At 50.1% G+C, this 16,852-nt stretch overlaps 4 protein-coding genes across 4 annotated transcripts; 1 reads left to right on the top strand and 3 right to left on the bottom strand.

The window, feature by feature from the left end:
- Positions 1-359: 359 nt before the first annotated feature.
- On the bottom strand, positions 360-2,424 carry PV10_04907 (uncharacterized protein; the record flags this gene model as incomplete). The annotated part of the gene is made up of 3 exons (XM_016369498.1): positions 2,027-2,424; positions 1,131-1,942; positions 360-1,079 (listed from the first exon to the last, which is right to left on the bottom strand). Exons 2-3 carry the CDS (start codon positions 1,713-1,715, stop codon positions 360-362), a joined length of 1,305 nt encoding a protein of 434 aa, XP_016225286.1. The 5' UTR covers positions 1,716-1,942; positions 2,027-2,424.
- A 4,200-nt stretch (positions 2,425-6,624) lies between these two features.
- PV10_04908 (uncharacterized protein) lies at positions 6,625-8,866 on the bottom strand (the record flags this gene model as incomplete). The annotated part of the gene is made up of 8 exons (XM_016369499.1): positions 6,625-7,118; positions 7,176-7,285; positions 7,346-7,485; positions 7,538-7,639; positions 7,693-7,829; positions 7,895-8,148; positions 8,202-8,486; positions 8,601-8,866. 8 exons carry the CDS (start codon positions 8,864-8,866, stop codon positions 6,625-6,627), a joined length of 1,788 nt encoding a protein of 595 aa, XP_016225287.1.
- A 698-nt stretch (positions 8,867-9,564) lies between these two features.
- On the bottom strand, positions 9,565-10,936 carry PV10_04909 (uncharacterized protein). The gene has a single exon (XM_016369500.1). The coding sequence runs from the start codon at positions 10,890-10,892 to the stop codon at positions 9,684-9,686; it is 1,209 nt and encodes a 402-aa protein (XP_016225288.1). The 5' UTR covers positions 10,893-10,936; the 3' UTR covers positions 9,565-9,683.
- An 863-nt stretch (positions 10,937-11,799) lies between these two features.
- Positions 11,800-15,829, top strand: PV10_04910 (uncharacterized protein). The gene is made up of 2 exons (XM_016369501.1): positions 11,800-12,309; positions 12,430-15,829. The coding sequence occupies exons 1-2, from the start codon at positions 12,287-12,289 to the stop codon at positions 15,344-15,346; spliced, it is 2,940 nt and encodes a 979-aa protein (XP_016225289.1). The 5' UTR covers positions 11,800-12,286; the 3' UTR covers positions 15,347-15,829.
- The last annotated feature ends 1,023 nt before the right edge of the window (positions 15,830-16,852 follow it).

The raw sequence follows: 16,852 nt of genomic DNA on the forward strand, positions 1-16,852 counted from the left end.
GTTGAAATCTGTGGGCTTCTCTAGAGATTCTGTGTATATTTTCAAGGCATCATAGTCGTGCTTCATCAGTAATTGTTGGGACCCATAAGACACGCCCTCATTACCAAGTATTGGCTAAAAGCAGCCCCCGGCAGCTGGATGTACCGAAGGAAATGAGTAAAGAAACTGAAGGCAAAGTAAGTGTGCAGAAGGACCATTCGCAAACATGTAATTTGGATCGAGTCATTTCATTTGCCTTGTGTCCAGCACCAAGGCAGGAAAACCGTCTGTAGTGTTGAAAGAAGAATCACGCTTGGGTCGTACACATCAAAGATGAGCGCACACAATCGTCGCATTTATGCTGCGCTAGCGGCACATTCTCATTCTCGGTCTCGTGGACCTAGAATACCTTGAATGTCCATTTTAGGTCGTTTTGCTTGCGGTTCTTGGCTCCTGTCCCCCCTGCCCTGCTCTCCTCGGGTCGACTGTTGCGACTGTGGCCGGTTCTGTTGTTCGGAGATTGCAGGGTCTATAGGACCAATGGGTGCTGATTGACGAATTGGTGGTAGTTGAAGACTTGCTGGCCCGTGTAATGGAGGCAAACTATCACCTACTGAGGATTGGGGGAGGGGCGGCCGCGAGAAGATCGGGTTCGAATAGTGTGTTTGGTGCGGTGGCATTTGATTGTGAAGGGGTGGGTAATTTGACATGCCACTGTAGGAGCTCAAAGGCCTCAGGGGATCTGTTTGAGGCGGATGGTAGGATCCAGGTGCTTGACCGATCGATGCAGGTCCACTTGAATACTGTGGCGTGGGTGAGGTAAAAGTGCCTGTTGCCGTGATATGAGTTGGCGATACTGAAGGCGGAGCGTACATCATTGGAGGGAAAGGAGCTCTCTGTGAATGGAGTGGGTGTGGTCGAAGGGGGGGATATGCAGAAGCTGGCTGATATGCCGGATCGGAGCCAGAATAGCGCCTCATGGGTTCCCCTAATGATCCTGACTGAGGGGTCGGTTGTTCGTGGGGACGTCTTGTCGTTGGGTCTTCCGGCTTCAGAGGAGGTCTCCCTCTCTTCTTATGCTCCACATCGCGGCACGAGTCCTATTGTAGAGTGAGTGTTGTGGTTTCTATATCAAATTTTCAAAGACTTACAGCTTTGTTGTTGTTGATACATCGATTGCAAGGCCGATTGTTGTCACATCTCAAATGTTTCCGTTTACAGTTGACACAAGCTGATGCCACATGGGCCTTCGGTTTTCGGGTAGCCCTAGGAGATATGGGTTCTTGAGGGCGCGGAAAGTCTGGGAGTGTGGCCGCCACATACCCAGAGGGTGTACTCGAGCTCGATGCATAGAGACTAGAAGGGGGATATCTTGAAGCGTGTGGATGAAACTGGGCAGATGACCCAGGCCGATTATCGTCAATGGCTGATTGTGCGAAAGGTCGTAAGCTGCCGTGTTCCAGTGGTGTCGAAGGAGACGCGAGTGGACCGACTGCTATCCTCGGCGGACTCTCTGACCGCTTTCTTCTCCTCCCAGCAATTTGAGGCGGGTCGACAGGCGGATCTGGGGGTGGAGAACCCGACATGGGAGGGGTGGGCAGTGATGCCCCGATGGGCACTGCAAGTGGCTTTGGCAAGCTGAGGTCGACCGTGTATCGCGAGCTGTCAATGCTGGATCGATGCTTCTGGAAGGATTTATGACAGAGAAGGGAATGAAGGGGACGTGAAGTCTGCATCAGGGTCACGATTGGCAAGTGAACTTGCGCATGGGTCGAATGCAAGTTGGAACGATGCTGACCACCGCTGAGCAGGTGAGGCAGAAGAAGGAAACAACGTCTCTAGGAGCGTCCGTGCGTTACCGTGCGTGGTATGCAATGTCCTATAGAAGAGGGCGCAAAGGCTCGAGGAGGTGAGAGGCTCAACGATGAGTACTTCCGACACTTATTTGGATGTCGGTCAAGTGCTTGGAAAAGGTCAGCGGTTTTTGGAGCCCAATGACATCGGCCAGAAATTGGGCACAGCATAACTGAAGACCAGCGTCCCATACCTTGTCGAGATTGATTTTGGCCCCGATTGCAAGTGCAACCAATATTGACCAAACAGAGAAAACAATGCCACCCGGTCAAGTGCGAACAGAATGGATTGGGCCGAGGGGCACTTTCCCGTGAATTCGAAAGTGCGCAGGGCAGAACAATAAGGAGAGGAGAGAGAAGATGAAGGAGCGACTGCGGGTTCAGAGGTCGTGCGACTGTCAAAGAGCCAGTGATGGATGGTGTTGTCGTCGGCGAGTTAGGCGGCTGGATCGAGTGTCGTGTCCAGGACTGGTAGAACGCGCAAGTCAGAATCGTAAACACCAGAAAAACGAGCAACGAATGGTCAAGAGAGGCAAAGAAGAAACATGGCCAGGGAAGGACATTCATTGTCTGGTGTATGCAAGGGCAGCAGCCGTGCATGAGGTGCAGTGGAAACTGGAGATGTGGACAAATCTCGTTCATGTTCAACAGCCGACAAACGACGATCTCCTCTCGTCAAAAGGTAGAGGGTTCGCCCAATAGTGCCGTTGCCAGGTCCACTAGGATATGGATGCAAAGTCAAGGGATCCATGAGGGAGCTGAAGGTATGCATTAGCTTCTGGTTTGACGGACACTTGGCCCTCCCTCCCGCTGTCAATTGCGACATGGCCTATCCCACCAGAGTAGCGAGTGGAGGCGTGGTCTAGAGGAGGCTCCAGCGCTCGTCAAGATGAATTCAACCCAAACTCGGTAGTACCAGATAGTGATGTCTCGGCAAGCCAGGAAGAAGATGGCATCAGCCACAACCTAAGCGGCCCCAGAGGAAGCAGGGTTTGATGCGAACCAGGAAGGGCATGATTGTTTGAAATCAGACTTCGGCCACAATGTGATCTTCACGAATCCATCCGCGCAATCAGGGATAAGCTTCGCGGCGGATACGGGTCTGGCTAGTGGATCGCCAAACGCCTGTATTGGCGGCGATTTCAGGCTTAAGAAACTTGAACTCCTAGCCAGCCGCAAGACCAAGACTTGATCTTCAGCCGATACTCTTGTTACTGCATCAATTCTCACCGTTGGTTCGTTGCTAGGGTCTGTGCACAAGTGCGAAATGGGAATCGCAAATCCGCCAAAAGAAAAAAGCTCAAAGTTCTGTTCACGGATCAGGTGAGGCGCCTCGAGGCCCCGAATTGAGAAGTCTATTCGACATGGCAGGGTATTCCTAGTCCTCAATCGGACCGTTGACCTGTGGAAATCTCCGCCATCCGTGGAGTTGTGGCTGAACCGTCTAAACCGATACGGAGGATTGTCAATCCCGGATATCTGTAGTTGGAATAGATTGCAACGCCAACAGACTCATTGCCCAGTTGGGTGGTCAAGTTGCCGGCATTGGGAAGAACCAACCAAGCTGGTACGAAGTATGAACTGGATATCCAACTTGTAAAAGGCCAAGAACAAGGTATGTCTTTTGTACGTGTACTCGCATGCATATTGGTACTCCGTACGCACACTACAGGGCCCAAAGTGTGTTCCCCGGTAGGTTGGCCCCGTGGCCCCCATTACGACCAAAACAAGGCGAGTTGAAGTGTTATACATTCCACACAAGGCCTGAACATTGACTATGTGTGGACGGTGTGTCAATTAGCATGACAATAAGCGAGTGTCTGGCATCCGCCCCGGAATCTGAATGGTTGTTTTCTCGAATGACAATCGCCAATGGACCACAATCGCCAGAAATAGACATTGTGTGCCACCTATGACGCCTGGAGACCTCCGCAGTTGACAGGGAGGAAGGGCATTTCTTCGGCAGGGGTATACCGGCCAAGTACCGTGGCCAAATGCTGATTGGGGCATGTGGGATCGGGCATCGGGCTTTAAGATTGAATTCCATGTCACACCCCTGCACGGACGCGAGTTGCACGTCGGGTTGCGCATGGGTGCCCGGAATCATCGTGGCCACTGTCCTAAGCGGCGTCTCCATGGTCTTGGGAATGGAAACATATGCGTACCAACCGGTCATCTCACCATATTGGTTTCCTGGGTCGGTCGTATTGCGGGTATTACGATTTCTGTACACATATGCGTCACCAACGTCGGTCATTAGAGGCTTGAAGCCAATCGATAGCGAATGTTGTCGGGCATAAATCTGCAGAAGTGGGAAGCGCTATCGACAGTTGAAATTGGCTGCCAGCTGACCCAACTCTTTCGTTTGACGGCGACGAGGACGTCTTGTCAGCAGGGTTGCCAATGGAGACTAGGTTGAGACCTCCATCTGACCATTTGCGATAGAGGTATTTTGTCATGGGCTCTCGAAAATACGTAGCACGCTCATCCTTGGTTCTTGGATGTGCGATGCTAGGACGCCTAGGTAGGCCGAGTCAACGGGTGTGGTGTGGTGGTGGCTTGTCAGGCTGTCAGGCTTTGCTCCTCAGCCGAACAGGGACCCTGATTATCTCGCTTGACCATCCGAGGAGCCGGCTTGACTGCAGACACGACTGGTTGACTGGACTTGACGCTGGTTTCTCGCTTGTCAACCACTAGTCGGGCCAAATCCTCCGACTCGTATTCGCCAGGCCCATGGACCAAGGATGGGAGCACCAATTGCATGAACAATTTCATATGACAGTTCAATCACCAATGTCGATCGCGTGCATGGACAGACAGCTGTCTTGGTCCACATGCTCGACGTGCAGAAGGTGAATCAAACAATCATGGCCAATTGTGGGCACAGGATGCAGCTGGCACGCGAGGTACTACTGCCGAACAATCTCAAGCGTGGCTCATGTTGTCCCATCTGGCATGGCCTGGTGACAGAATGACCCATTGAGAGGTTCAAAAGGGGGGGGTCTACGGAGTAGGTACAAGACATGGACGATCAAGCTTTGGTTCGATGGGGGAACAAACAAAGACTTCCCAGGTCATCTCATTTGTCTTCGATAGTCAAGATATGACTGCTTGTTAAGGTGGGCAATGGAGGGGAAAGGCGAAGAACTATTGATTTTTTGGACGAGCAGATCGTCGGAAAATTACAAACGTGGAAAGTGGGGACCCTTGTTGCGGCGGAAGGAAGGAGCCACGGGAGCCTGCCAGCGCGCCTGCCTCCCTAGAAAGCCACCTAGGGAAGCCACCCATGCCGGGGAAGGAGCGAGTCCCCCCAATTGGCCCCTCGGCCCCCTCGGCCCTTCACCTGGCCCTGTCACGCTGTATACTGATTTTGTGACATACGAAGTTCGTAAACATACGGAGTACAGTTTGATAAACCTACACATATAGATATTCTATTCATGCTGGTATCAAAATTATCAAAATAATGAAATAAGAATTCCAGTCTCCGGCTTGGAAGAACAAATTATTGTCGCCTTTGTTAATTGTTTGGAGCAAAGGCACTTGCTGGATTTTATGCCCCGGATGACATCTGCCCGTGGACCGAGTCATTATTACTTCTCCATCAGGTTTTCATCCTCCCCACAATAAGCATTGACCTCAGGCCCCGGGGGTGTTGATTTTTTCTCTCCATAGTAAACGCACCAGTAATAATGTCAGCAAAACATCATCAGTCGGGGAACTTCTGTACCAAGGAAAAAAGTTTGCAAGTCCATACGAGTCCTCGTAAGACTCCCAAGCCCTCCTCCGCTTAATTTTCCTGGGCAAGCCCCCTGGGTCCCCTTGGGCGCTCGACCCCTGCCAAGCCAACATTGCTTATTATTAGACGGGCTCATTGTAAACATCCTCCCTGCCCATGGGAAGCTTAGCAGATATGACAGCTGGGAATCTCCGGTGTGGAATTTTGTGACACTTTCCAGGGTCTATATGTGTACAGTACCTGGCAGTGAATAGATCAAAAAGACAACTGCTACATAGACCTTGAACTGCCTGTAACACCTCATATTCTTTTATTAGGTACCTACAACTACTATGTACGTAAGGTGTCTGAATGCACTTTGGTAGGACCTGCCAGGCTGCCACGTAGAACTGTCACCTTTAGGCGTGACATGGCAATGGCCACGTTGGGGAGAGATTCAGATTAGCTACCTGGTGACGGGACCACCAATCCACCGTGTTCGCGCTTTCTTCGCTTCCTTCGTAGCAGCAAATCCTCACGGGAACTAACGATTACTAGCGACGACACAAGCAAGACAAGCCGTGACCGATTCCACCACACAACGCCACGTCAGCTAGCGCGTTGCTCAACATGGAGAAACGAAATGACGGATCGTCAACAATGACGCAGTGGTCACGTCGAGGGTCGTCCACAAGGGTTGCCCATCCACGTCCATCAACATCCATCCACGCTCATCCCACATGGCTGTCAAGGATCTATTTGGGGCACAAATTTCCTAGCAAATTGGTCGGCTCAATATGTTTGTATGACCACAATTCTGCCATGTCACTAGAGTCACTCGAGAACCACCATCGGTACAGCACTAACCACAACATCACAAACAGAACCACCACAATTTCTCTGTTTGACATGGTCTTCTATACTACTGTACTTGGCACACCGGTTCGAAATGTATTACAAGATCATGTGATGCACAATAGGTAATACAGTAAGTTGCAATATTTATTGGGAAAGCAATTACAGAACATGAGTCAGGACACTGGCAATACCGACCACCCACAATCTGGCATCAACTCAATGCACTAGATCTGCCAGTTCATCGTGCAAGTCATCTTCAAGGTTGATCTGGTGATCATTTCCGTCCAACAGACCAAGATAATAAGACAAATCCCTACCGTCAAACTCTCGTGTCGCAAAACCGTTGCCGAGGAAGTCAAACATGTTCTTTGAATTGACGTATTCGATTTGGTAATCCTCGAACCTTGGCTTCGAGAGCAAGTCCATGTATACTAGACGAGACCCGGGGAACATGGGAAGTGGCCCGTCAATACGACCTTGTTTAAACCAACTACTGCAGCCAGACGTCCAAGCTGTCCGCTGCAGGAATAGCGCTGCATGTTGTTTGAGTTGTTGGGCAATTTCTTCCTTTGGTGTCAGAGATTTAATGCGATCCTTCTGCATCTTGTCAATACATTGAATGATATTGCCGGCCAGTGTCTCGATAATGGGGAGGAATGAGCCGTGGCCGAGTGGTCCATAAGGCCCGGCCATCATGAAATAATTCGGCACTAGGAGGCACCTGGTTAGCCTATCAAAGGCACAATTTCGGATGGTTAGCGACTCACTATGGGGGACGCCTAGGGAGATATAGGATGATGGCTCTTTTGCCCACATCTTGGCGATACTATATCCGTTGGCTTCGACGGGGTAACGTGGTATCCATGAGGTGTTGAATCTAGATGGCCTTATGTCAGCCCCGAGTCCCTTATTCGTTTGGACTGCATGGACAACTTACCCCGTTGCGCAGATGATGACGTCTACTTCATGCTCGTGACCCTCACTGTCGACGAACCCTCGAGGAGTGATCCGTTGCATCTGTTTGGTAAAGACCTTGACATTGTCTTGGCTGAGGGCTTCTAGGAAACCATTGCCAGGCTGAAGCAGTGTTAGTTTTGGCGCAGTCAAGATTTCAGGGGCATTCAAGTACCGTAGGTCTTCGACATCCCACCCCAAAGTTCTTGGGAATCAAAGCTTCCAAAAGTTCTGGGTGATTTGAACCCAGTTTCTGAGTCATCTCCTGCCGGGCGAACTGGAAGATTATGTCAATAATCAGGGCTTAAACATGGGTTCATTCACACATACCTCCCTGGCCCCTTCGGCTTCTGGGGTACCGTTCAAGATGAATTTGAATCGAACGTTCAACTCAGACTCGATCATCTTGGAATACTTCAAAAACAACTCAGGCTTGTCGGCAAAGCGTTTCTTTTGCTCCTCGGTGTCTAGCAGAACAGATCAGTTCACTTTTCTTCAACACACCGTGACAGACACTGGGGTCATGACATACATTTAAAGTTGCCACCATTTGGACCAGCAAATCTCTGCGCAAAGCCTGCTGTGATCCAGGTAGGGGTCTTAACCCAGGTGTACAGCTGTCCGACTTCTGAGGCGATCTTGGATGTGATTTGGATACCACTGGACCCAATTCCAATGACCGCGACACGTTTATCTTTCAGAACGATGGAGGTGTCGTAGTTGGCGCTATGGGTGAGTTTTCCTTCGAATGAATGCAGACCTTCAATTTCAGGCCATTTCCAATTGCTGTTGAACAAGTTAGTTGCGTTCACACGACCGAGCCAGGGAAAAAATCTTACTTCAAAACACCACCACCATTGACCAAGACATTGCAAGTGTCTGTAAATTCGGTGCCGTCAGGTCGTTGTACTTTGACTTCCCAAACACCTTCTTCAGGCTTCCAATAGGCGCCAGCGATCTTGTGTTCCAATTTAATATATTTCATCAAGCCATGCTTGACAGTGACATCCTTGAAATACTGCCAGATCTCGGGGGACTCGGAATAGTATTGCGACCAATTCGGGTTTCTCTCCCATGTGAACTGGTATGACGCCGAGGGAATGTCACAGGCACAGCCTGGATATCTGTTACAAACGCATACCCATGTTAGTACGTCGAGTTTCCTCTCAGAATTTGGAGCGCGAATCTCTGTGTCGAGCACACACAAGACAAGGACAACGACTGGATCTATTACTCACCTGTTCTCAAGCCACGTACCACCAACATCCTTATTCTTCTCGTAAATCTGCAACTCGACATTCTGTAGACGATCTTCGGCGAACTTAGCAAACGTGATTCCTGAAGCGCCGGCGCCGATATGGATCACGCGGATTTTGCGACGTGTTTCGTATGGATCTTCGTTGATGCGATAGCCTGAGGCATCTTGAACAAGCCAGCCCAGTTCGTTATACACCTCGCCGTTGGGGTTGGTAGAGAAACCCTCTCCATCCTTGGATGGCGCCATACTTGATGTATTGAGATATGTATAATGATATTCACCTCAGGTGGATTGAGCTTAGCGTCTGGAGACTTGCAAGGGTGAGAAAAGAGATGGGTTAACTCTATCGGTAACGCCAAAGATAGGAATATCTCCAGGGAAGTTGGAGTTGGATAGGAATCGAAAATCTACAAGGATGTTTGAGACCAACAGGTGGGGGATGTCACTTTCGTTTCTTTGAGGAGACAGGCTGTATATCAATGAGGTCAAAGTCCTTTGCTTTCAAATACATCAAAAACAAGTCTCCTGACACATAATCCGCCATTATAGCCGGAGATGTTGACTCGTAGGCCTGTCTCAATGCCTTGGATTGGAAAAACTGGGGTTATCATCCGCATTTGGGGAACAAGAACCTCGGGAACCACTTTGTAATGCGGGGGAACAACTTCGCAATTATGCCGTTCAAACCGGTCGGTCCGAGTTGGCGAATCTGTGGCCTTTCTGTGATAGACTATTCAGGTGTTTGGAATTACGTGATGACCTCCCTGCCATTACTACAAATCACAATTATCATCATCACAGAGACAATCCAATGTGTGGATGTTGAAGGGTTGACATCCATCACGTGGACGGCGGGGGACTGGCAGTTGGGGGGAAAGCCTTGTATTCACGTGACCCTCCAGCAAAGCATCTAACCATCTTGTCTTACCCGAGGGCTTGACTTCGTGAGATATAGCCTTGGGAGTTTCAGATGAGAGGATGCTCATAAGGTCACTGTACCATTGAATCTTCCATAACGTGACCGCATGAGCCATAAACTCCAAGGGTTCTGTGCGCCGGTATACTAGCACCAGCCGTATTTCTCTTTATTCATCCAAACGGGATCTTCCTTGTTACCGGCCGTCCACCGGAGACAACAGAGATGTTCTTTATCACGAGTTATGACATGGACTTTCTCGTGGGCATTGGTTTTGAGGAGTTGGGCCGCGGCAACCACCTCTTCTGTTGGATCCCATATCTCTACTCCAGCATTCATGGCCCAGTCCCCTGCCTCCTTTTGAGCCCGTAACAAGAGGGCAGCTAAGATTGCGCCCGTGTCTTGGCTAGCATCGGAGTCTGTCGGGATAACGACATGGAGAAGGTGTAGTTGACAATCCTTAGGATGTGAGGTGTATCTGCGATTCCACACAATCGCCAGGCCTGACGATGGATGAATGGCCCCTTTGATTTGGGGTGCCACCTTTCCACTGATCATAGCTAGAAATTCTTCTCGAGTATGGTGCCAGGCAAAGTGTTCAACGTCTGGGTGAATTGCACAGTAGGGCCGCGATGGGTCTGCCTTGGACAGCTGGTCTAGATGCTGCTCCATAGAGGCAACTGAAGGAAGCTTCAAAAGATCGGTGGCAACGAGGTCCTTGACCGGTGGGAAGGACGCCATGATATCGTCGTAGTCTCGCGATGACATGGTTTCGAGGTGGATGTGTGTGCTTTCGAAGGTTTTCCAACCATGTCGAGCATAAAACTTGTCTCCAATATCTGAATACAGCACAGAGAAGGCGTTAGTCTCTCCCTGAGTCGATTGCCAAGTTTCCAGCCTGATGCCTAGGTCATTCATCATCCTCCCAGCATAACCTCTGCCACGATGTTCAGGCCTGGTGAAGACGGAAGCTACACCATGTGCCTGAACATCATGGCCCGCACCCTTGCGGGAGACTCGACCACGGATGGGAATTGTTTCACACGAGGCTAGGATGGGTCGCGATCCATCAGGATTAGGAGGGAGTTTGCTGCTTGTCAGAATCCAACCAGTGATGCGACCATCCTTGGTCAACTCGGCGGCCTGCAGATGCACCTCTCGTTCGAGAAACTGCTCGAGGGTCAAAGGACCTTTCCATTCGACGCCATTCAATATAGCAGTTTGGACATATTCTAGTCCTGTGGCAGGGACCAGGTGGACATCGGGGGAATCTGCGAGAGGGAGGAGGTCTGACGGTACAGGAGGTGGTTCCTGGTAGCCTGTTAGTGTTTGCAGGACAGAAGATGTAATGGCCATGGTGTAAAGGCGTGACAATCAACTGTAGCTGAGTGGTTAAAAATGGCCGTGGGCTGATTGCGGCTCTGCACGACAAAAAGTTTTTTTATCTTTTTTCATTCAAGAAGCATAAGCACACCGGCAGGCAGAGTCCTCAATGTTACCTGCCATCCATATTGTTTGGGGATGGACAATCGGGCGATGGACGCCTATGGAGTACTTTGGTTCCAGGCGCCCAGAGCCTAAAATTTAGACCCGAGAGATTAACTTTAAAGTCCACGATAATATGCGAACAGATAGGCACTTGCCTAGGTACCTACTTAGTACCTGCCTACACATGGCGTAGAGATCTGCGGGGAGCAGCGACACTTGGGCGTTTAGTATGAATACTTAGCACATAACTAAAGTATAGGTACTACTCCGTAGGTAAGTATGTAGGTATGAATTGGGCGTGTTCGCGTTGCGGCTAACTTGGGCAACGCTATAGGCACTCTCAGCCTTAGCTGGGCCTTAAGTAACGGGGCCACTGGGGCTCAGGGCACTACTTAGGCATATTTATGTGTGCTTTAGCTTTTTAGGTGGCACTCTAAAAGGAGCTACCCCCGGCCCTAACCATGCATTGGGCTAGCACAAGGTCACTTTTTCTTGTTGAGGCTGTTTTTTGGGTCAATTTGGTACTATTTCTTTGTTGAACACCTAAAAATTTAACATGCAATAACGACAACAACATTCATGGAACTGAACGTCATGGTTGTTTGTTTCTAACTGGCCGTTACTCCTCGAGTCACGAGTCACATACCACAGGCGAGTCAACTCCGGTCACCCTCTCGCTTCCATTTCCCTTCCCATTCCTGTGAGAAAAGATGCTCAGTCAGCTGTTGCAGCCTGGCAGCCTTTCATTGGTACGCGTACAACATTGCCTCTCGTGTCTGTCGTCGTCCCTCGTGGTCTTTCTTTAATTCAACGTCTTCTCACTCTGCTCTACCTGGTCAATTGGTTTCTCTTCCTCGCTTTCTCATTCTTTGAGGTCAAAGGCGACACCATGACACCGTTTCTACCATTACATTAGACTTGCTCGACTCAATCATACAAATTCCCACTACTATCTGGCTCCCTCACCATCCCTCGCTCGTTTGTCCATGTCCTTCCTGCACTCTTCACTCAACCGTCAGGCAATTTCAATGTTCCTGCCATCATTCACCCCAGGATAATTGCAATCACTGCAGCGCAGCTGGTGAACTCTATCGCTTGGCCTCGAAACTGCCTTGTCTCTCCATCCTCATTCTTTCCCTTCCACTTTCCCTGAAGCTTCCTTCCCACTCCTGTCAATACAAACCTCGCATCCTCCGAACTTCTTGCCTTTTTGTCACTGAGAATCAAGAATGTATCGAGACCGCTTCTAATCATTGCTCATCATGGAAGCCGCGCACAACCCCTGGTATGCCAATGTCTATTTCATTTACTGGAACCCCCCCCCCCCCCCCTCTTTCCCAATCCTTCGACTTTGACTTCTCATTTTGTGTCTTTGTTCACTAATCATCATCTTTTCGAGATTCAGGCTGCATCGCTTCAACCAGATCCCTTCCCCACGACCATTTGTCACCGTCGACATCTCAGACAATGGAAGCGACGAGAGCGACGACGAGATCCTCACCATTACTCGCCAACAATTCGATCAAGCCACATCACTTCCAAACCAAACCCCTCTGCCTAAATCAACTCGACCGCACAGCGAGATCTCAGATGGCCAGTTCCGACACGGTCTTTATACTAACAAGCGTCTTCGTCTAGGTGTTCAGACTGTAGAAAGTGGGTCGAACCAACAATCCGCCTTATCTGACGCCTCCAATCCCTTCGACTACGGCATTGAGGTTAGAAACCAACGGTCAATTGGGCCAGATCTTGCTCAGATTGGTTTGCAAGAACCCATATTCAAGCCTTCATCTCGTCCATCACACCCAAATCCTGTATCTGATGACCTTTTACTCGCCGATACCCTGCTCAAATCGCAACATGGCTCTGGCCAAGAACCGCCCTCCTACTGTGATCCAGTATGGGGAGTCACAATGTATCGGGGTCCCGGCTACGAAAAATTCCCCATAGTCTTGGGCGACGTCAAGGAACATCGAGACTTCTGCAAGGAATGGGAACTACTCAGAGTGGTAAAGCCGCAGCGAGGGCCTACGAGATTACATGGGACTGGAATGATTGCAGAGCAGCACAGCATCGAAAGCGATCCAGAGTCTTGTGAGGCGATATTGACTGACAATGAGCGCTTGCTAAGCTCAAGATGGGCTGAACAATGCCTCGCAATCGTCCTGGATGTCTTCCCAAACGCCGCGCGCCGTTTTGTCCTGCGCCAGATCTTAGACCACCCCTTAAGACCACAACCAAACATGAAGAACCACCTACCTTCTACAGGCATGGCTGATGTAGCAAACTACATCATCACACGATTGGCAGAGATGGTGGACTACCCGAAAGAACCCAAAGTCAGAAAACCAGAGGAAGAACCTAGCGATGGATCGGGAACCACAATCGATTGGGACAAGAATGTACCAAAAGATGGCTCGTATCTGGCAGATGGTGTTGCGCTCCTGCATAAGGAGTTTCCGTATGTCCCGACCATCGATATTTTCAGAAAGATCGTCGAGAATAAGTCCATTTTTGACACCTTTTGTCACCTGCAAAACCTTGAATCGCGGTACCACAAGCTTGAAGCCTCAAAGCGTCCATACAGACGCCTTCATGCTCCACGTGTTGCATTGGAGAAGAAATATCAACTTATGGGTCGGCCTGGAGCGCTGCACAACCCTAGTCGAATTAATGAACTTCAGGCCGCAAAACAACATTGGTTCAGAGAACAAAACAAAATCTCCGCCCAGCAAGAAAATGCTGCAGCAGAAGACAGAAATCTAGAACATCATAAAGCCACCGGCGCCCTCGCAGAATGTCAATGCTGCTTTGACTCTGAGATCCCCCTCAATCGCGTTGTCGGCTGTCAAGCAGAGGTTTCTCATTTCTTCTGCTTCAGTTGCATTTCATCCCTAGCGGAGTCTCAGGTTGGTCTGATGAAGTATGAAATGACATGTATGGATGGTAGCGGATGTAAAGCCGAATTGTCTCCGCATGGCGTCACAAAGGCAACAAGCACAAAGACCTATGATCGTCTCCAACTCAACCGACAGCAAGCTGAAATCATGGCGGCGGAAATTGAGGGTCTTGCGCAGTGCCCCTTCTGTGATTTCAAAGCAATCTGTGACGCGGTAGATGCGGAGCCGATTTTCCACTGCCAAAATCCAAACTGTGCTCGTTCATCCTGCAGAAGATGTGACTCGGAAAGCCACGTTCCAAAGACGTGTGAGGAGGTCAGAGAAGCCGAGGTCAACAATCTCACAGTCCGTCACCGCGTCGAGGAGGCCAGGTCAGAGGCTGTCATGCGGAAATGCCCCAAGTGCAAAGTCAAGATCGTCAAAGACCAAGGATGCAACAAATTAGTGTGCTCTCAGTGTAGAGTCATCTTGTGCTATGTTTGTCAAGCTGATCTCACTCGCCTTGGGCACCAGGCTTATAGCCATTTTTCTGACGCAACATGCCCTCTTCACGATGTTCCAGGTCTCAACAGACATGCCCATGAAGCTGAAGTTGCAGAGGACGAAGTCATCAAGAAAGCCAAGGAGGAAGATTCTACCATAGACGAGTCTAAACTGCGCCTCGGACGAGATGATGCCAATGGTCTCGATGCTAAGCCAGCTGGAAACACTGGCAGAAATACCATGGCAATGGCTCCACAACCCTATGCTCGGCTCACTCGCGACGTACAACAGCGTCAATTCCAAATGATGATCCGTAGGAGAAACCTGCTTAATGAGCAGCGAAGAGCCTCACTTGCTTTACTACAGAACAACGCGACACGAAATGACGGCCAAAACACTGGCCTACTCAATCTGATGAACTACGGTACCAGGCCACAGATTTGGCACAATGTCAACCCAGGCCAGCATCTAGGCCCAGGTCCAGGCCAAATACCAGGTCAGCAGCCAGGTCAACAGCCAGATCAATTGCTTATTCCCCCTCCAGTTCCCAGAACAAACACACTGAACATGATGCAACAACCTCACCAACCCGGACCAGCATTGGGGCGAACTCAACCTCAGATGGACCTGACAATGAATTACCGAACACCGCAAATGACACCAGATATGTGGAATTTCGGAACCATGGCGTGGCTCGACACGCCTATCCCTACGATGCCTCTTTTCGCAACTGATACTGGCAATCCTTCCGCAACTCCATTCAGAGACTTCGTCGACTCCCCAATGGCCCCGGAAGTCAATATGATCCCGATGCAATCACAACTGCTATTTCCAACGGCAGCTGCTGCTAGACAACGTGTGCATGGCTTTCTTGGAAACGCAGACACGAACGCAAATACAAGCAAGACAGATGGTAGCACTCGCCCTCTTATTCCTTAAATGCCAAGGGCTACTTTCCCTTGGACAGATGAATATGGCTTTATTCGAGGATGAGGACGAGGACGAGGACGAGGACGAGGACTATAGCCCAGCCAAGGTTTAACCTGACGACATATACTGCTCCATTCTCCTTTCAGCATGTATACTTGTTTCGTTGAAACACGAGCAGTGGAGCTACTTTACAAGACGACAGCACAATTCATGATGGCATTCCTTTTATCCATGAGAGTACTGTCGCATCATGATCCTCGGAGTGGTGATCACGGAGAATGAGATCATTTTAAAGCGATTCAGACAGTGGTGAACCAGCAGCTATGATTTGCAGAATGAGATGAACTGGTTCATTTCACAGATACGAAAGTGGGCTCGCACACTTAGACTGAGTTCATGGGTTGCAGATGCCATCCTTAAAGGTTTCAAATGAACAGCAGCCGGTGATTTAATAATAATAGACCCCTTCCAATTCAGGCACATAAATCTTAATCACCAAGGTCAAGACAAACATATATACTCCCGTGCTAGCCAAAAATGGCATAATTCAGTATGATTCACCCACGTTGGTAGTCTGTGCCAGCTCCCCCTTGTGGCTTTCGGTTCACATCTGGAGGTTCTAGATCATAATCCCCATGCATACCATCCGGGGCGAATTTATCCTTTCCCGCACCGAAGGATGTTTTGTTCCTCCTCATGGCTGCAGCTTCTGCTGCCGACACTGGACGTGAAGAGGGATAGTTGAATTTGGTCGCTGACTCTTCTACCCAGACCTCCATGCGCAGCTCTCCAGCTTCCAAGCGGCGGACAGGGTGTGTTCGCGGGTGGGTTTTGCCCATAACATTAGATGTTTGCCCACCCTCAGATGAATTCTCTCCTTCTTCGAACGAATCAGGTTCAGCAGCGATCCATTTCCGCTCCTCCCTCTCCAAGCGGCCGACCGGCCTGTCAGCCGCGTCCTTGACCTCAATCGTCAAGGTGAAGCTACACTCTGGCGCACCTGGCCCTTGCGGCAATGGAGAAAGTTTGGCTGCCGAACTACTGATGCGAGACAACATGGCGCGGAAGTTTGCCTCGAGGTCAGCGAGGTTGACTTTACGAGACAACTCGGCTTCAGCGGCCCCTGTGGTGTTACTGTCGTCGGCGTCAGACGGGTTGTCCTCGAACGGCACATCGCGATCTCGCTTGGCAACACTGGGGAACGATCGGAGGTCGATGGTCCAACGTTCCAAGACTCGAGATTCGGCACATTCATAGATACACAGACAGATTTTCTCGACTGTGTTCTTCTCCAGTTGGTCGCGGATCGCCGCCACGGCGTCGTTGATCCATCGGCATACTTGCGGGTGTCGATTTTGTCGTACCGGGAAATTGTATGCTCGTGCGGATAAGAAGGAGATAGGTGGATATAGCTGCCGCAGGAAGAGGATGTGGTGTGTGACAACCGTCAGGAATGATGTCACCGTATCTAACAGAGCGCGGTGGGTGGTGAGGAGGTTAGATACAGTGCTTGCA

Source organism: Exophiala mesophila (genome assembly GCF_000836275.1).
Source record: "Exophiala mesophila strain CBS 40295 unplaced genomic scaffold supercont1.3, whole genome shotgun sequence".
In the NCBI taxonomy this organism is placed as follows: Eukaryota; Fungi; Ascomycota; class Eurotiomycetes; order Chaetothyriales; family Herpotrichiellaceae; genus Exophiala; species Exophiala mesophila.

Coding starts and splice junctions, on each gene's coding strand:
- PV10_04909 (XM_016369500.1), bottom strand. CDS start 10,892: ATGGCCATTACATCTTCTGTCCTGCAAACACTAACAGGCTACCAGGAA.
- PV10_04910 (XM_016369501.1), top strand. CDS start 12,287: ATGGAAGCCGCGCACAACCCCTG. Junction 12,310..12,429: donor GAAGCCGCGCACAACCCCTG/GTATGCCAATGT, acceptor TTCGAGATTCAG/GCTGCATCGCTTCAACCAGA.